A 19,678-nucleotide genomic window follows, 5' to 3' on the forward strand; every position below is an offset into this window, starting at 1 on the left:
AGGTCTCCCCTGGGTTCTGATCATGAGCTGTATAAGCTCTGCAGTGGGTAGAAGGTCAGTACAGCATGAGACAACTGTCACCAGGTCCTTTCAGCTTATCGTTCAATAAAGTGATTTGTCAGTGTTAAGATGTAAGTCGTGACTAGATGGTGTGTGTAGACTTCCGGTTACTGTGAGCAGTGGATGGTGTCGAGCCAGTCATCCCTTTGGCCCGTTCACCAGCTCTGTGAGAGAAACGCAGAACGCAGGGGGTGCTAGAGAAGAAATGCATCCAGAAGCATCGCTCAGGATACTAAAACAATGGAACGTTCTTCATAAGCCTACCGCCTCAGAGCCAGAAAGCTCAAAACAAGAGCCCGGTGGGCGTGGTGGCACATTCCTGTAATCCCAGCAGAGGCAGGGGCAGGCGGATCTCTGTGAGTTCGAGGCCAGCCTGGTCTATAGAGTGAGTTCTAGGACAGCCAGGGCTACACAGAGAAACCCTGTCTCAAAAAAGAAAACAAAACAAAACCCTGAACAAACAAAAAACAAAAGTCCTAAGCACATTGTTGCCAGTTGTACCTTCTTCTTGGAGGAGAATGTGTAGAGTAGCCCAGGAGTGTCGCCTCACTGCTCTGTGCTTATCCACTGCCTGCTTTGTAGACGTGCCTTAGTGATTTAAAAGTGTGAACTCACTCATAGCTCTGCATCAGAATTGCTAGAAAAATAAGTCTGCCATCCTGGCATGCAGTGTCTTCACTCCGTGTCTTGAAAAACTGATAAATACATTTTAATTGTTTTTGAACTGTCTTAAATATTTAAAGTGACAAGTGTATTGACTGTAAATGAGAATAGGGCATGCTCATTGCAGTGTTGTTTACTTCTTAGGCTTTTTAAGGTACCACATGGTGCTGGGATCAATGTGTCACTTCAGCCGTCGGCCGAGGGACTGGAGTCCAGCCTGTCCTAAGCACAGTGCACCCTAACACTCAGTACCTCCTTATCACCCCTCAGGATAAAGCTCCAACCGACAGTCGCACATTTGGGACCCTGCCTCCCAAGGTCCCAGGACACGACGCCTCTATAGATGACAACCCCTTTGGCACTCGAAAAGCCAGGTCCTCCTTTGGCCGGGGCTTTTTTAAAATCAAAAGCAACAAGAGGACAGCAAGTGCGCCCAATCTCGGTATGTGGCAATGCTTGGGCCCTGACCTCGGGGAGAGGGAGAGGCTTGGTCCACGCAATCCGTCTTCCTCATTGTCAGAAATACAGGTGAATGCTTTGGGAGAAAAGTTAGCAAAAATGCTTCACTGGATTTAGTTTGCAGTCTAAAGATAAGTCAGCTCTTACCCTACTTCTGCCCAGTGTTAGAAACAGCAGCACGAAAGTGACCTAACCCTGCGGCTGCTCGGTCTCCCCTCTGAGGCGGTGGGAGGACAGCATGCAGTGTGTATAGTCTCAGTGTGGTGCGTGCGTTCCTCCTGTGGCATTTGCCTTGCATGGAGGAGTCTCATCTGTCTCATTTTGTCACCCCTGTGTTTTCTCCATTGGCCTGCGTGTGTTGTGTGCATTGTTGGGATACCTGAAGACCGTAAACGAAGTGCCAGTGCACCCACCTTAGGTACCGTACCCTGCATGCCAGCTTTGACCAGTGCTGATCCCAAACCATCTAACTCTCACTCTCCACTCTTGGCATCTGAGCTCTACCAAGATAGCTGGCCGCAATCAGAAAATGTAGTCTTTTCTAGAATAGTCCTTCGTCTTTGGCTAAAACAGACTCCACAGAGCCTTTGCTTCTGAGCCTACATGCTGTTTTAACCAGTGCTATTGACACCTTGTAAGCAGCTCTGTGGAGATGTTCTGCAGCGTGCAGGGTGCACGGCTGGAATGTGCTGGCTTTGTGCATCCCAGCTCCCTCAGCCACGACTGAGCCATCTCCCTCCTCCATGTGTTCGTATCTCAGCCTCCCCCAATCGTGTCTGTTGCAAGGCAGGAGCTGACTTACTTAGGGGAACATTCTGGACATTTTACTACTTTGAAGTTGGTGATACTTAGTCCTGACAGGTGACTTCACTTGGGATCTGAGGCTCCTCCATCACACTGCTTTTAAGAGAAGTTCATTCTGTCCCCCCATGGGGAGTAGTGTGAAGAAAGCCTTCAAAAAAAAAAAAAAAAAGTATGTTGCTTTCAGTTGGGCTGGGAACATTTTCAGGGTACCCATAACCCTTGTGGCTGTGGGGTGAGAGTGGATAGATGCCCCGGGTGTCCTAGCGAAGCAGTGTCATCTCTGTGGAGCCTGGAGCGGCTGCAGTGAGGGCTGGCTGCATAAGTTAAACTCCTGTAGGTGGATACCCGCTTCCGACTGCTGTCTTCCTCAGGCAGTGGTTGGCGCTTGTTGGCCAGTGCTGCTTGTTGTGACCTGTAGTCCCAGCTCTTCTGCATAGAAAATGCAACTCCTGCAGATCCTCTCAGACACCTTTCCTGTTCTTTTGAACAAGTGTTGTTTTTCTTATTTGAGTTTTTGGTTGGTTGGTTGGTTTTTTTGTTTTTGGTTTTTTTGGTTTTTCGAGACAGGGTTCCTGGATTCGCTTTATAGACCAGGCTGGCCTCAGACTCACAGCGATCCACTTGCCTCTGCCTCCCGAGTGCTGGGATTAAAGCATGTGCCATCACACCCGTCCAAGTGTTGTTTTTTCTTGATAAAACATAAAGTCTCACACTTTGGAAAGCAATAGCCCTGTCTTTGCTTGTGGCTGCTGTCCCAGGAGTGGGCAGTTGCTGTCATGCATATGTGGAAGTCTGCAGTGGCGAGTTTGAATGCTTCTCTTTCAGTGCCAAATTAAGAAAGACTAGGTTTACAGCTAGAGACGCGCTGTGACAGGGTCCTCGAGCTTGAAACCTTTTTGCATTGGCTTCCTGATGCTGGGATTATGGGCGTGCCCCACCATACCTGGCGACCTATTTCTTGAAAAAGAACTGCTATTCCTTTGCAACTGTGTGAACTAAATGGAACAGGAGAGTTAAGAAGAAAATGACATAGAGTTTGAATTCCGTGCCAAATAAAATTTGAGAGAAGGTATTTAGGGGAATTTGGTGGGTTTGTTCTTAGCACATTAAACTGGGACTTGGGTATGGGACTGGCGAGTGAGGTGAGGCTCAGGTTCTGATACCACCTGCCTGTAAAGATAAGGCATCCTTCGCGGCTGAGCTTAGACCAGCTGAGCCTCCTGAGAGCCTGAAGAGGGGGGAGCAGAGTTGGTTAGAATGTAGAAAGAATAGAAAGTGGGTGCTGAGCAAAGAAGAAACAGCAGAACACAGCTCTAGGAGCAAGTTGTGACAGGAGAGTGGGGCAGTGATGTAAGTGGGTGCAAGAGCCTGGCTGCACCAGGCACTAGACGAGGGACAGTCTCATCACAGACTCATGGCCATCAAATAAAGAACACTCCTGAGACACTTTTTATCTTAAAGAGAGAGTCTCACTTTGTAGGCCAAGCTTCTTTCAGATTCACTCCTGTGTCAGCCTCAGGGTCGTGGGTTTGCAAGTGTGCGCCACCACACCAAGCTCTACCGTACATTTTTTACCTCAAAGGGTGATTTTAAGTTAATTAACGATGTGGGAGAGTAAGCTTAAGGGATGTGCACTTATGTACATTTCTGTACTCTGTAAAACACTGGTTTGCAGACCTCCCAAAAAGGACTTCTTAAGTTGGTACTTAGTTGTACTTATATGGCCTTTATTCTATTCTCGGGACAGCTGAGACAGAGAAGGAAACAGCCGAGCACCTAGGTTTGGCTGGGACATCTCAGCCAAAAGGTTCCCAGGGGACCAGTGCATTCCCGATGTCTCCACCATCCCCAGACTCCAGAAAGAAGTCCCGAGGCATCATGAGACTCTTTGGGAAGTAAGTGGAAGGGCGGGCAGGGGCAGCGCCTGTCGCTCGTGTCGCTCAGTGCAGGGGATAGTGGGACGTTGGGATGGGGGTGGACACCAAGGTTTTCTGGAAGGAAGAGTGATAGGGGATTCATGAACTAGTCAGGCCTTGGTTAATACTGGGTCTAATGTACGGCCATATGTGTTGTCCTCAGACTTAGGAGAAGTCAGTCAACTACGTTCAACCCAGATGACATGTCTGAGCCTGAATTCAAAAGAGGAGGAACAAGAGCCACTGCAGGCCCCAGGCTCGGTTGGTCTCGCGACTTAGGACAGTCCAACAGGTAAGAACGCCTGTGATGTCACTATGACTTTGCTCTGCCTGGAAAGAGTGGCACTGCTTTTCAGTGGTTGGTGGCAATTGTGTGGGTGAGGGCTGTGTGAGCATGTGGGGTGTCAGGAACAGGTGTACTTCACTGCTTCTGGCTTCCTGGGCTGGGGTTTTTATATAGGTATCAGTATGTGAGCAGTGTCTGAAGGCGGAGCTGTGTAAAGGTGGGGCCGCCTAGTGGTTAGGAGATGGTTCTAAGGGTTGGGCTTGTGGCTTAGTAGTGGAGACCTTGTGTTGGGGTCCTGGGTCTCAGGCCCAGCACTGCAAGTGGGGGTAGGTACGGTAAGAAATGATCTAGACTCAGGCTTCTTGGACTTCTCTCGGCCTCGCTGTGGTGACCTCGAGCTGTGGCTCGCGTGCTCTGCTTCCCTCCCCTCATCATAATAAGACATGGCACATGTTCCTAAAGGTGGCTGCGAGGATTGAGTTCATACCGGTCAACTGTCTAATCACGACTGATCGATAAATATTAGCGCTTGGTGGAGTCTTTGAAAGTCCCTGAAGACACGTTCCATCAGAATTCCCGAGCTTATCAAGGCCGTACTTTGTTCCACCAAATGCATAATGCCTTGCTATGCTAGGTGGGGGAAGGCTGTAGAATGTTCACTCACTGGGGCTCCAGGAACTTGCCCAGTGCTTTGCTAACAGTGTAGAGCCAGTTTGAAGCCACCGAGGCTGACCTCCTGAGCATAAAAGGGTGGGGCTGGCAAACATGCAGGGCAAGGTGTTGTGCAGAGCCTTTCAGAAGAAGACTCGGCGGCAAACACAAGCTCTCCCACACAGGCCTGGCTGGACACGGCCTTCAGATAGCAGCTGGTCTCACCTGCCGTATGTCCTCCTAAGTACAATAAAGAGCTCCTTGGTGCTTAACACTTAAAAAAATGTTTCTGTCATGTGCACACGCAATATAAGTTAGTTTTAAAAATACATGCCTGTCACCCTCAATTTTTTTTTCAAGCTATAAAACTGTATAAGTGAAAGAAAATAGAACCTTTGCTTGGAGTGTCCCTTCCTGTACTTAGTAGGAGCACACCGTCTTCTTGGGGAATATCTGCCATCCTGCTGAAGTGAATTCTCTTTATACCTGAATTTCTTTCAGTCAAGCAGAGTGTTTCCGGCTTGGGAGTCTGCTCTTCGGACAATGTTGTTTGATTCTGAAAAAGTGACTTTCATAGCTCATCTTAGAGTGTGTTTTTCTTGGTGAAATGTGTGTCACCAGGGAGTTTCCGTATTGATTGTAAGCACAGTTGCTGGCTGTCGACCATAAGCTGTAGGGCTGGCTTAGGATTGCCGCTCCTCTTCCCACAGTGACCTGGATATGCCATTTGCCAAGTGGACCAAGGAACAGGTGTGCAGCTGGTTAGCAGAGCAAGGCCTGGGCTCCTACCTGAGTTCTGGCAAGCACTGGATTATATCTGGCCAGACGCTTTTGCAGGCTTCCCAGCAAGATCTAGAAAAGGTAACTGCTTCCGCTCGGCCTCTGCGTACTTAATAAGAAGAAGCTGGGGTGGGGCTCAGCGTAGAGCATTCGGCATGTGCGAGGCCCAGGCTTCGGTCCCCAGCAACACCTCCCCACACCAGGGTGTGCATGCGGGATCCTTTGCTATTCTAAACTAAGTAGTGTTAGTGGAACCCGCACTGCTATTCTCGAGGGTTAGCCTATGTAATCGTACAGCGGTCATATAATGAGTAGCCTTATGAAATAGATAGAGCCTATATGTCTCAATCATTTTGTAAACGTACATTGACAGTGTGATACATGTAGTTCAATTTATTTCATAAAAGAATACTCCATATTTTACATTGTAATTACTGAACATTGTACACAGAACAGGAGCAAAATGCCCGTTATACATAAAACAGTTTCTTTCTTACAAATAAAATAAATTCCTAGGCAGTGTCTAGCATCCCACTCATCCCACTGTGGTAGGCGCAGTGTTGTGCTGGCTTGAGGGCCACACTAGAGCTCAGTGTAGACGGTTTATTAGCCTGAGGTAGTGTTCTGACGTACACAGAGCTGGTCATGAGTGGGGAGCTTCATGGTGGAGGATGCCGCGCTGTCTGCTGGTGGGTCCATCCCTGACGGGCGGGATCCTAAGGCTCTGTTTGTCGTTTCAGGAGCTTGGCATCAAGCAGCCATTGCATCGCAAGAAGCTCCAGCTGGCCCTGCAAGCCCTGGGATCGGAAGAGGAAACCAACTATGGGAAGCTGGACTTCAACTGGGTCACGAGTAAGGGCTTCTGTGCTTGGAAAGGAGTCAGCGTCGTCACCTACTCCCTCTACTCACAGAAGTGGGGGTTGTGCCCGGGGCCCTGACACTGGCGTTTCTCCCGTAGGGTGGCTGGATGACATCGGCCTCCCTCAGTACAAGACCCAGTTTGACGAAGGGCGGGTGGACGGTCGCATGCTGCACTACATGACTGTGGTAAGCAGCTCTCGGGTAAGGTGCTGCCTGGGAGGATTGTGTAGAGTTTGGCAGTTGGAACAGCTTTGGGGTTATTTGAAACCCAGTTTCAGCCAGGCAGAACTGTATTAGCCTAAGCTATAGAGGATTGATACAGTCGGCAAGGTAAATTCTGAAGTGTGCACTGTGAGTGTTGGTGTTTATGGTGTGTCCAGTTATATCCTATAACTGAGATGGAAAGGGCTGAGGCCTGGTCATCCCTGCATTACACACTCAAGTGTGCTGATCCACGTGGACTGGCCACCTACGGTCATCCCTGCATTACACACTCGGGTGTGCTGATCCACATGGACTGGCCACCGACCTTGCTTTCTTCCTCCCAACTGTTCCCTGAAATGCTCCACTCTTCAGATCAGTCCCAGGAGGTCAGCAGTTCCTGGGCTCAAGGAGGAGGAAGGCTAGACTCGCCCTGCTTCCTCGTCTGTTGATATTTCTAGGCTTCCAGCCAGGGAATAAAGACCATAGTATGACTAATGTTTTATATAAGGTACTTGTATTTAAAGAGCATTTGAAAAGGCAGCCACTAGGTGTTTGCTTTGCTAAGTAAGTACAAAGTTTAACCTGCTAATTCCATAAACTTTTTTTCACGGTGAAAGGAATTTGGAGCTCAGTTCATGGGATTTGTGTTCCTTTACCATTGAGCCAAAGTACTTACAAGCTTGGTGGGAACATCATGCAGGCTTGTGTGAACAACCCTACTGAGTAGGGTGTGTCTTACAGCCACTGTCTGTTCTAAGCACTGACCTGGATGCTTGATTCTCAGTAACTCTTTAAGTAAGTACCATTATCATCGTCACTCTTAAGATGAGGAAACAAGAAGTTGAGAGGCTGGGTAATGTAACCACGTTCCCATGGTTACTAAGTGGTGAGAAGTCCTAAAGAATTTGAACCTAGGCTGCTTCTAGGTTCTTCTCTTCATAGCGCTGTTCCACCCAGGACAAATATAGTAACCTTTGACCTGCCTCTGCCCATGTCCCTGGGATGTGGTGGTCAGACGTCCCATGGGAGTGTGAGCAACTTCAGACTTAAACCACAGGAAGCACATGCAAGACCCTCACGCCTGAGAGACATCAAGTGACCCTGGAAAGTGTGACCTGTGCATCCAAGACAAAAGCCCCTGTTAGGATGTGGCTCCCTGGGTTGGTTCCAGGAACAGAGAAAGGATCTTAGGTGGCAAAAAACAGGAAGTAAAAAGCCACTTTGGGAGCCAGTGAGATGGCTGAGCAGGTAAAAGCACTTGTTCTGCAAACCTGACAGCCTGAGTTCTATTCCTGTGACCCATGCAAAGATGGAAGTGAGGACTGACAGTACAGAGCTGTCCTTGGACTTGGCTCTGTGTGTGTGTGTGTGTGTGTGTGTGTGTGTGTGTCTCCCTATACCATACACATGCACTAATGAAGATAATAAGCCATAAAATTAGCAGACGTTGAATAAAGCCTGTACTTTATTTTCTTATCTGTGCTAGTTTCTTAATTTTGATGTGTGCTTTGTTTCATAGGCTGTGAATATTGGGAACAGCTAGAAAACGCACACAGAGCTCCATGCTATCTAGAAACCTTTGTTAGGTCTAACGCTATTTTAAGATAAACCATGTGTTACTTACTTGCTTTGGTTTTGTTTTGTTTTTGTTTTTTGTTTTTTGAATAGTTTTGGTTGTGGTTTTGGCTGGCCTGGAACTCTCGATATAGACCAGGTTGGCTCTGAACTCATAGAGATTTGCTTGCCTCTGCCTTTCAAGTGCTGGGATTAAAGGTTTGTACCAGAATGCCCAAATGAAAGCAATCCTTGTGAAATGATTTCAAATATATTTTCAGAAATAATTAACATTTTATTATATTGAAAACATTATGCATTTAGATAGACTTTAATTAAATGAAAATAGCCTATACTGAAATGTTTGGAATGAGTATCTCAGTTTTAGATTAAAATATGTTAATTTCTTTTTCTAATTTATCATAAGACACTAATTTTAATAAATTAATCATACAAAATTTAGGAAATAATTTTTTTTTTTTGCTGAGTAGCCTCAAGAATAAACCACTAAGATTCATTTTTACTCTTAAAAACATTTCTATAGTAAGGTAATTTCTTTGACTTTTTTTTTTCCCCACAAGAAATGTGTTGCCAGTGACAGGTGTGCTGTGTGCCTGCATGGGCAGCCCTCTGTTTATCCTCTGGGTGTGTTTACAGGTTCATCTCAGTACTGCCCTGGAATCACCTGCCACTGAGATGGTTTGTTTAGGTGTGTTAGGCATGTTTGAAGCGGCTCCCAGGGCCTCAGACTGCCCAAAGTGTTCCCTTGAAGATGCTGATTGGGGACGCATTAAAACTTAGAAGTCTTCGTTTCTTTACTCTTTTTTACTGTTACCCAAACCCTTGCACTGAGGGGCATATTTTTTTCAACATTGGTCACCCAGGCTGCTAGGTGAAGCAGAGGACCCTGAGCAGGGAACTTGATCCTAAGTGACCATTCTGGCTCGGCTGTGTGCTGACAGAAAGGAAGGGCAGTTTGGCTGCCCACCTCCAAGTCTCCTTTGCTTTCAGATCAAGTTCTGGGGACTAAGGAGGAAACAGGAATTCCCTCAAGGCCCCGCAGCCAGCAGCTTTTGAGGCAGAGGCAGCAGTAACTTGAGTTGGGGCTAGCCTGGCTGCAAGCAGACCCAGCCTCTTCCTGGCCCTTAATAAAAGGCAGACTGTCTTGTAGTGAGCAGCCAGTGCTTCTCAGAGCCCTGGGGTGATGGCGCTCTGCGAGCAGAACACCTGCAAGACTTCGAAAGATGTGGCTGACGTGGGGGAACAATGTGAGCTTGAGGCTCTAGAGGGGGAGTTTGCTGAGGACAGGACAGGAGCTCTGTTACTGAATGAAAACTGAAATCACAGCAGAGTTCTGGGACTCCCTAGGGAGCCGCCTGCCCCTGCCGGGAGCAGCAGCATGAGCTCCTCATTTCCTCCTCTGCAGGATGACCTGCTGACCCTGAAGGTTGTGAGTGTGCTGCACCACCTCAGCATCAAAAGGGCCATCCAAGTCCTGAGGATCAACGGCTTTGAGCCAAACTGCCTGCGGAGGCGGCCATCTGACGAGGTAGCATGTCAAACAAGAAGTTTGTACATAGGACTCGACAGTCCATGTGTGGAAAACTCAGGGCCTTTTTGTTCTGGAGCCTGCAGAAAGCTCCATGCGGCAGATCCAGTCTTACTTGGCTTTGCTTTCCTGCACCCCTCACTTTTATTTCCACAACGGCCCCGCTGTGCCCCAAAGCCCAAGGCTGTTTTTCTGCTTCCTCTTGTTCATGAACTATACTTTTTACTGCCAACTCAATCCACGAACATCACTGCAAATATTTCCTTTACCTTTTCTTGCTACTGCATAAAAAGGCAGTCAAATTAGCAAACACTTGTTTTGTGTTTTCTTTGAATACTTCATGGGACACGAGATAGTGCTCTTCCGTGGCCAGCCCTGTTAGACTGCTTTAGACTGTGCGTTCAGGGTTGGTGTCTCGGGTCCTGTCATCACCACCTGAAGCATATCGTGTGTGTTTCCACAGAACTTCATCACCCCCTCTGAGGTTCAGCAGTGGACCAACCATCGTGTGATGGAGTGGCTTCGCTCTGTGGACTTGGCAGAATATGCTCCCAATCTCAGAGGCAGCGGTGTCCATGGAGGGCTCATGGTAAAGTTCTCTTTCAGTTTGAAATTGTCTGCTTGCTTGGTTTCCTTTAGTTTAATGGGTGAGCAGTCTTGATGTGAAATCTGCATCAAAAGTGGAAAATTCTACACCCAGCTACGGTAGCATAGCTCCTGCATCCGGTTACCACGAGGCTGTGCACATAGGAAGCATAAGTGAGTCTGTGTTGAAACTTGGGTCTTACACCCTAGATGAGTCGTCTCTGCGTGCTGATATTCCAAACTCTAGACACTGGCTCTACACACAGTAGGGAAAGACACTCATCACGCAGCAGCTCGCTTTTAGTAATACTGAGGTGACCCCAGCCCTCCTGGGTATTCATGCTAGGTTGTACTTGCAGAGCATTTTTTAGTGTTTTTCTGAATTAGGTTTTAGCCGTTTCTTTCTGTCGCCCTTCACTCTTGAGCAGCATCCAGCCAGCTCTGATGTGACCATGGTTTAGACCCTGCCGAGATACAGACTATTTCTGCACACCAGTGTTCCATGAGTGCTCGTGTTCAGAGGCAGCATTCTAAACAGGAAGACGTGCTGCTGCCGTGTCCCTTAAAGCCTGGGTTCCACACCAGCACTACCGCTAACTCAGGCACAGTGATGTGTAAATTAAAATCCAAAGTCCAGGCTGGAGAGAGGCCCAGAGTACGGGCTGCTACAGAGGCCCTGAGTTCAGTTCCCAGCACACACGTGGGGCCCAGTAACAGGTAATCTGAGACCGCTTCTGGCCTCCATGGGCACCGCACACATGTGGTACACATGCATGCATGCAGGCAAACACTTTTACACGTTAAAAAAAAAAATGTCTTTAAAAAAAGAGAGAGCGAGAGAGTCCATGCCCTGGGCTGGTGGCGGTGCTATTGGGGATTACCCAAATGAAAGGCTTTGCAGACTGTGCAGTACTTCAGCCTGATCGTCACCAATCCGGATCCTTCTCACAGGTTCTTGAGCCTCGCTTTAATGTGGAGACGATGGCTCAGTTGCTGAACATTCCACCAAACAAGACCTTGCTGCGCAGACATCTGGCCACCCATTTCAACCTTCTGATCGGTGCTGAGGCCCAGCACCAGAAGCGAGACGCCATGGAGTCCCCGGATTACGTGCTGCTGACAGCTACTGCCAAAGTGAAGGTTGGTTCTGGTTTTGACGTTTAATTATTGCAAGATGTCAGCAAAGGCTCCGGTATTCCATTTGTGTGCTGATGGTCCGTGCCTCCGGGGAAGGGAGCTGACACAGAACTGCCGAGACGGAGAACGTTCAAACCCCAGGAATCTCACATTTGAGATTTAAAATCTCAGCCAGGTGTGGTGATGCACGCCTTTAATCCCAGCACTCAGGGAGGCAGAGGCAGAAAGATGGCTGTGGGTTTGAGTCCAGCCTGGTCCACATATGAAGTCTAGGACAGCGAAGGCTACACAGAGAAACCCTGTCTTGAAAAAACCAAAACAAAACCCGAAACCAAACCAAACAAAACACGACAAAAGCTCTCATGCTGAGAATGGACAAAGCTCTTTCCCTTTCCTTGTTTCTGTGCCTGTCTCAGGAGCAGGTGACACAACCTGTTACCTTTGGCCATGCAAACAGAGCATTACCATGGTCCTATCAGAGCCCTCCACGCTGCCCAGGGCTTACAAGTCCTGGGTTCACGTGAAATAAACACACGCATGGGAGTGCACCATCCACTTCACCGAAGACCCTTCTGGCTGTGTATCTGAGCTGTAGCGCTGGGGAAGAAAGCCCTTCTCTCTGAAGAATTCACCGTGGGTCCCAGGCTTGACTGCAGGGCCTTCTGCCATCTGGCCAGGCTCCTGAACCCTTGTTCCAGCTATAACCTGATCAGGCGCCGTGGCCGTCTGCTGCTAAACTGGCTTTTTAAAAGAGCCCTAGCACTTTGCTGCCATGAAATCTCCCAAACTCCAGCAAGACCCTAAATCTTGTGACACAGGTTTTGTTCTGTGCGCCACCCTCCTCCATCTGGAGCCAGATGTTCCTGAGGAAAGCGAACCCAGACACTTTCTGCGGGGAGAGAAATGTGTGCTTCCGACTCAGTGCCCCACCCCCCCCTGGCCTTTCCCGGAACGCAGAACCACACCATTTTCTAAGATTCACCCAGCTTTACTAATGAGTTTAGAATGTCTGTATGTGCACGTATTTATAAATTTCAAGAGCAGAGAAGGGACTGCATGTTGGAAAGTTTCTTCTGCGGTCACTGTGTTTATTGAGGAACGTGATGATGATGCTGTCATCTGTGTGTCGCCTGTGCCGAGGACTGCGACTTGGGTCCAGTTTGTTATCGTGATGGCTTTTCTTTTCCTGTTGGCAAGTGGGTACACGGAGGACTTGGGGTGGGAGTAACTGAGTGTGAACATAGCCTGGCAGGCACGAGGCTCGGGTGTGATCTCCAGTGCTGCCGATGAGTAAACAAACCAATAGGAAGGGTGTAAGTCAGAAAAGTCCTCTAAAGAAGGAGTCAGTTCCTTCTGGCCAGTGGGCGGTTACCACCATGAAAAAAGGCGAGCTGTGTGGTTTCACCAGGCACAGGATCTACTCAGCACACGGGGAGCACTGTGCCATGAAGCATGGGAACGTCTCGTGCGTCAGCATTCCATTCCAAAAAGAATCCTTGGCAGATGAGCTGCACTGCCTGCTACAGAAGCAAACACAGAACAAAAGGGAAGTTGGGAGAAATTCAGAAGAACCCGCTGTGCAGTTAGATCCCAGCGGGCATCGCTTCTGCATTGCCTGCTGATGTGGTGGCCAAGGGGAGTCAGAAGTCGGAGGTTAGGAAAGCTCAGTGAGAGCAGGTTGTCAGGCCTGCCAAGGAAGCAAGAAAGACTAAGCAGACATCAAAGAAGACCGCAGTGGCCGCTGCCAGGGGCCTACAGAGGCATCACCTAAACAGAAGACTGTAAAGCCCGTGAAGGGCGCTGCTCGCTGTCCCCCAGTGCTGGGAAGTGCTATCTTGGCAGATGAGAGTTCTAAATAAAGATTAATCTCTAACTCTAAGAGAGAGAGTCAAAACCAGCAAGAGGCTGAGGCAGGAGGATTGCAGACTCAAGGTTGCCAGGGTTTGAGATCACCTTTTCTTCTTCAGAGTGACTCCTACTTAACTTGTCTGGATATGTTGTTTCCGCATCCTTAATGTGGAAACACCTTAAGAGTTTTCCCAGAAACACCTTTTTCTGTCTGTGTCTTGTCTGCCTTTGAGTTCCCTTCTCCTTTGGGACTGTGTGGTGACTGCGATGCTGTTTCTCTCCAGGAGTGCGAATGCTTTACCACGAGGCAGTCCTACCACTCAGCAGAATAGGCAAGCAGCGTAGCCACAGCTCTGTCACCTGCTGTCCCTTCCCGCCCTGGCTCCCTTCTTCTCTGCTCAACCTGGGATGGAGCCCAGGGTCTTAACCATATTAGCCAAGTGCTTTCCGATTGATCTCTATGCCCTGGTCTGTGATTCGCCTGCCCCAGCTTCCAAGTATCTGCACCTGTAGGCAGACCTGTGCTACCAGGCCCAGTTAGGACCGAGGCTTTTGCTGACCTTAGATTGAATAGCCTCAAAAACTTAGGCTCATCCCCGAAAGGAATCCTGTTAAGTTCTGTCTAATCCAAGGGATCCTGGCATGTCCAGCCTGTGGCATAACAGTGAGATTAGCCTTTCAGAGTTAGACCAGGACCACTTGCGCTATCCGGTTGCCTTGCTTGTGTCTAGGGTGCTTCTGGCTTTCTTAACAATAGTTTGATCATCGAGGTTGCTCCTTGTGTGTGATGGAGTGAATAATTAACTCACATGTGTTATTAGTCCTTAGTCAGAGGCATTTTTATCAAGTCTCTGGGTGTCTTTTTGTTTGATTTTTTAAAGCCGAAGAAACTGACCTTTAGCAACTTTGGGAATCTGAGGAAGAAGAAACGTGAAGACGGAGAGGAGTATGTCTGTCCGATGGAGCTGGGCCAGGTGTCGGGGCGCGGCTCCCAGAAGGGCTTGAGACCTGGCCTGGACATGGGCCTGTATGAAGAGGACGATTTGGATCGGTTAGAGCAGGTAAGGAGCTGACAGCCACTCAGACACTGTTCAGAAGCTTCGCTCACTGTCACCGGCGAAGCGTGCTGCCTTCACATGCCTGAAAATAAAAACAGTGAAGCATTCTGAACAGCTACAGACCGCTACCCACTTCCAGGTGCTGACCTAAGACCTTGCAGCGAAGCTGAGGCAGTGGGTGGCTCTGTCTGCCGCCCCTTCTGCCTTCAGTGCCGCTTATGATCCTCCTGCCTAGACTGTCACTCAGCTAGCTGCACTTGGGAGTTTGTGCAAATGACTTTGTCACTTTATGCGCTGTTCTTGGCAGATGGAAGACTCGGAAGGGACGGTGAGGCAGATAGGTGCATTCTCCGAAGGCATCAACAATCTCACGGTGAGTGCACATAGGGTTGAAAACGCTATGCTAAGAGCACCTAAGGCCACAAACAGCTCCTTGCGTGTTGGAGGCAGGTGTGTAACTCGCTGTCCTTGCATTCCAGCACATGTTGAAGGAAGATGACATGTTTAAAGACTTGGCCGCTCGCTCCCCCAGTGCCAGCATCACAGATGAAGACTCCAACGTTTGACCAGAGGCCCTGGACAAATGCCAGGAGCACAGATGCCGCTTTTTCAGATAGTGTGCACAACAGTTGACAGCTGGTGCACTGTCAGTCATGCCGACTTCTCCTCACCAGAAGTGGGACAGTCATGCAGGGGGATGGTGCCAATCTGAAGATGCTGAGGAAAAGGAGACACTGGTGAACGCAGCATGCTTGTGTGCCTCTATTTAATGTAGAGTCTGTGATGTATCCTATTGAAAGTATTGCACTTACAGTTGGGTATTTACAGATGCTTTGTTCACATCCCCAGGGTGGAGGGTGTGGCCGCATCAGTGTTCACTGCAGCCGTCTAAGCTGAGCACACTGCTCTCCAGATCCAGGCGCTCAACGAGCACTTGGTGTCACCAAATGTAGCCGCGCCGCCACTCCCCTCTTACCATCTTATTTTTATATATTTTTCTAAATATGTGTATATATACAGTATATAGAAAGCAGAACATCTATTTTGTGACAGAGGATCAAAATATCACATTAAAAACAAAGAGACCCCAGTGTTCTCAGTGTTCATATCCAGCTAATTCCTGGAGAGGCCCTAGTCCTCTTTCCTCCACTGATGAATTTTAACAGTGTTACTCTTTCAGGCTAGAGTCTACACGATAGACTCCTTTGGTTCCCACAAAATTGCCAAGCAGTTTAGAAGCTTCAACTTGGATCCTTTGGATGCAGTCACATCCCCCTCAGAAAAGTTTTTGTTAGGATGATTTTAAAAAAAAGCCAAAACCCGAACAGAACCATTGCATGTTGTGTCTGGTTTTCTTCTTCGCTAAACTCCTGCCAGGTTGACTGTGACTTAAACTGCCAACTGAAGGTGCCTCCTGTTATTTGAATCAAGATCCAAGTATTCTGAAGCTGCAGAGTGTTTTACTAATGGCTGTTCTGTCCAATAGCACGTTGCTCTTGTTTTCTGTAACACAAGGCTCAAAGACTTTGTTTAAAAAAAAAAAAAGGTAGAAATCTAAAATGCAGCTGTTGGTGTGGTGTGTGTTTATGCGTGCGTTAGAGACAATCCGTTTTACATTCAGGGCTACACATAAGGAGACCAACTGTTCAGACAGGCGCTCACACACTGTGGGGGCAGGGGACAGCTCAGTCTGTGGCAGTAGACCTGGTGACAGTCATTTCTAAATGTCAGAGTATTCCTTTCTTGTGCTCAGCAGGTGATGAGGCTGCTCACTACAAGGGAACCTTGTGCCACTGCTGTTTATTTCTAACTCAAATCACCTGATGCTCATGGTGACCCCCCCCCCCCTTTGAATGCTCCCATTCATGACTTCATGACTGTTCTGGCTTCTTCCTGTATTGGGGTTTTAGTTTAACATGAGTAAACATCACCATTTGAAAAGCTCAATTTGTTGTTAGAGCCTGGTTGGAAATTCCAGCAGACTGTTACAGATGCCAAATGTTCCTTATTAAGGTCAGTGTGACAACTGATGATGTGTGATAAAGCTAAAGACTTTGGATTATATATTTTATTTACAAAAGCATTATGCACTATTTGCATTATTAAGAGGAAATAAAGTCAATTGGTAATTGCCTTATGTGTGTTTTGGTTTGTTTGTTTGGTTTTTTTGAGACAAAGTCTCTCTGTAGCCTTGGCTGTCCTGGACTTGCTTTGTAGACCAGGCTGGCCTCGAACTCAGAGCCTTGTGGTTTTTTTTTTTTTTTTTTTTTTTTTTTTTTTTAATTAATTTATTCTTGTTACATCTCAATGTTTATCCCATCCCTTGTATCCTCCCATTCCTCCGTCCCCCTCCCATTTTCCCATTATTCCCCTCCCCTATGACTGTTCCTGAGGGGGATTACCTCCCCCTGTATATTCTCATAGGGTATCAAGTCTCTTCTTGGCAACCTGCTGTCCTTCCTCTGAGTGCCACCAGGTCTCCCCCTCCAGGGGACATGGTCAAATGTGAGGCACCAGAGTACGTGAGAAAGTCATATCTCACTCTCCACTCAACTGTGGAGATTATTCTGACCATTGGCTAGATCTGGGAGGGGGTTTAAAGTTTACCTCCTGTATTGTCCTTGGCTGGTGCCTTAGTTTGAGCGGGACCCCTGGGCCCAAATCTGCCTATCATATTGTTCTACTTGTAGGTTTCTAGGACCCTCTGTATCCTTTTATTTTGCTATTCTCCCGTGCGTCTCTCATTTAGAGTCCCAATAGGATGCCCTCCCCTCTGTCCCAGTTTCCTGGTAAGTGAAGGCTTTTGTGGGACATGCCCCTTGGGCTAGTATGCAGATATAAGTGAGTATATACCATTTGATTCTTTCTGCTTCTGGGTTAACTCACTCATTATGATCATTTCTAGCTCAATCCATTTATCCACAAATTTCGGGAATTCCTTGTTTTTAATAGCTGAGTAGTATTCCATAGTGTATATGTACCACAGTTTCTTTATCCACTCTTCTACTGAGGGACACTTAGGCTGTTTCCATGTTCTGAGCCTTGTGTTTTTAATGAACCACTTAATGCTCCTTTGTTCAGAATAACGGAGTCTTGGTTTCTGGTGGAAACAGTAACAGACTCCTGTATGTAAACCTGCATGTTTGTTCGAGTTGGGTCCACAGCATGTAATCAGACAAATTGAGATCTCTGCTTAAGAAGTCTGTATAAAAGGAAATGTGAGCAAGACACCTGGGGAACAAAGGGTCAGGACGGAGGAGTAAAGAAGAGGAAGCAGAAGTGACACAAACCTGGAGATAGCAGGCGGAGACAAAGGTGTTTGCTTCCAACCCATACAGTCACATATGGTCTAGTTTGACTATTTTGCTGGAAAAAGGAACCGCGTCTGAGCAGAGTTTACCAAGACCAAACGTGGTCTGTACATAACCTGGAGCAGAACAGATGTCTTGTGTGAAATTGTCATCTGTCACTTGGCAGGCAGCAGAAGTCTGTGAGCACAGCACACCCAATTGATAAACGGGGCCCTCCCTCACATGTTTGTCCAACCTCAGGTCTATATGGCTAGCCACACCAAGGAAGCTGTGGTGTTTGAAAGCTGGTGATGGTATTAACAGAGGCGGCTTCGCTGAAGAAAATTTCAGAGAGAAGCAACTCCTGGTAACATTTACATGCCTGGTCACTAGGAGCAGCATCTACTCTGTGGGGGAAGATGGGGCAAAAGGCCTCACAGCAGGTGGCTCCGAAGGACAGCCAGGAGGTCCTTGTCATGTGTGAGGTGGTCAGCACAGCCGTTGACCACGCAGCACAGAAGCTGAAGGAGTTCCTCAGGTTTGAGTACCCACTGAGCGGCCTCGGCCTCGCAGCTGGTACGCTGAGTGAAATCTTCCTTGTCCATTTCATCACGTTCTGCCAGGAAAGGGGGGCTGACGACTGGCTCACCACCACCAAGACGACCAAGCACCAGGCCCTGCTGTTTGGAGCAGACTGGATCTGGACCTTCTGGGGACCTGATAAGCAAATACGGCTTCAGGTGGCGGTGCAGACCCTGAGGATGGCCTCCCTCCCTCTGAGGGACCCGAAGTCCTGTGAGTCCAAGGGAGAGGAGTCTTGGAAGAGAGGCAGGTTTGATAAGCTGGGAGAATTCTGTGACTTGGTGGGAGAGGACTGTCTGGGTCTGTTCATCGTCTTTGGTGTGCCGGGAGAACCTGAAGCCATCAGAGGTGTTGTCCTGGACAGTGTCCGAAGCAGGATGGTGAAGAGCCGTCTGCCGGGACGCAAGGCTGTGGAGCAGTTTGTGCTGGAGGCAGAGGATTGTGTCTCCATCAAAGAGCTGCTGGGAAACCATCTGAGTAAAAGAGATGCGCTGAGCAACATGGGCAAGGTTTACATTAGCATCCTCTGACTGGGCATGCTGCTGTGACAGGTCTGTAAGACTGAAAGGAAGGGGAAATCCCTCTGCATAAACTGAAAGTGGTTACTTGAGTCAAAGCTTGTTAGTTTCACAATTATGGAAAGGAAAACAAGAACAAAACAACCCTAGCTGTGTCTTGGGAGAACTTAGACTTTGCTTATTCAAAAATTAAAAACTGGGAGAGAAACAGCTAAGTTGTACATAAAATTTGATTTGCAAAACAAACCCTGTCTTTGTTTGAACTAGTTTCTTTGGTTGGTTGGTTTTTTGAGACAGGGTTTCTCAGTGTAGCCTTGGCTGTCCTGGATTCACTTTGTAGACCAGGCTGACCTCAGACTCACCAGATGTCTGCCTGCCTCTGCCTCCCTGACCTGAGTGCTAGGATTCTAGGCGTGTGCCACCACGCCAGGCTTGAAGTAGTCTCATAGTCACAAGCATAAAATGTTACTGCTGTCGTAGGGGGAGCAACTACTGAGCAGGTGTGGGTACATTTGGGGTGCCAGTTTTGGTTCAGGACTCCTAAACAAAACTTCCCACTGCTAGTCCTCTGAGCCTCCCCTCCCCGCCCCCCCACGCTTGTGCCTTCTGGCAACTTTGCACACAGAGGACTTTTGATGGATTTAACTTATGGTTCAGTTGAGTGTTACTTTATCATGACTTATTAAGTTACATGTGAAATCATTCCTTTTTGCAATATCTGTATTTGCAGTAAGGCATGTGTTTTCAAATGATGGTCATTTTTCCCGAGAAGTCTTTCTGGGGTTTAACACTATAAAGAGTAATTGCCTTTATATACTGAACTCTCATTGAGCCCAGTGCCTTAAATACATTATCACAATTTGCATATAAGGG

At 48.0% G+C, this 19,678-nt stretch overlaps 2 protein-coding genes across 3 annotated transcripts in view; both read left to right on the plus strand.

The window, feature by feature from the left end:
* The window catches only part of Ppfibp1 (PPFIA binding protein 1), a 62,540-nt gene extending 47,492 nt beyond the window's left edge, over positions 1 to 15,048 (plus strand). For both annotated transcript variants that reach the window (XM_051155607.1, XM_051155608.1), the window contains 12 exons: positions 994 to 1,165; positions 3,734 to 3,881; positions 4,066 to 4,194; positions 5,550 to 5,700; positions 6,360 to 6,471; positions 6,578 to 6,666; positions 9,665 to 9,787; positions 10,251 to 10,376; positions 11,324 to 11,512; positions 14,239 to 14,418; positions 14,723 to 14,788; positions 14,895 to 15,048. In XM_051155607.1, the coding sequence (XP_051011564.1) occupies positions 994 to 1,165; positions 3,734 to 3,881; positions 4,066 to 4,194; positions 5,550 to 5,700; positions 6,360 to 6,471; positions 6,578 to 6,666; positions 9,665 to 9,787; positions 10,251 to 10,376; positions 11,324 to 11,512; positions 14,239 to 14,418; positions 14,723 to 14,788; positions 14,895 to 14,981 (1,572 nt within the window). In that variant the 3' untranslated portion in view covers positions 14,982 to 15,048. The remainder of the gene's footprint in view (positions 1 to 993; positions 1,166 to 3,733; positions 3,882 to 4,065; positions 4,195 to 5,549; positions 5,701 to 6,359; positions 6,472 to 6,577; positions 6,667 to 9,664; positions 9,788 to 10,250; positions 10,377 to 11,323; positions 11,513 to 14,238; positions 14,419 to 14,722; positions 14,789 to 14,894) is intronic.
* A 3,017-nt stretch (positions 15,049 to 18,065) lies between these two features.
* Rep15 (RAB15 effector protein) lies at positions 18,066 to 18,837 on the plus strand. Its single transcript, XM_051154637.1, has one exon. The coding sequence runs from the start codon at positions 18,125 to 18,127 to the stop codon at positions 18,815 to 18,817; it is 693 nt and encodes a 230-aa protein (XP_051010594.1). The 5' UTR covers positions 18,066 to 18,124; the 3' UTR covers positions 18,818 to 18,837.
* Positions 18,838 to 19,678: the final 841 nt, after the last annotated feature.

The sequence above is a fragment of the Acomys russatus genome, chromosome 13, assembly GCF_903995435.1.
Source record: "Acomys russatus chromosome 13, mAcoRus1.1, whole genome shotgun sequence".
NCBI lineage: Eukaryota > Metazoa > Chordata > Mammalia > Rodentia > Muridae > Acomys > Acomys russatus.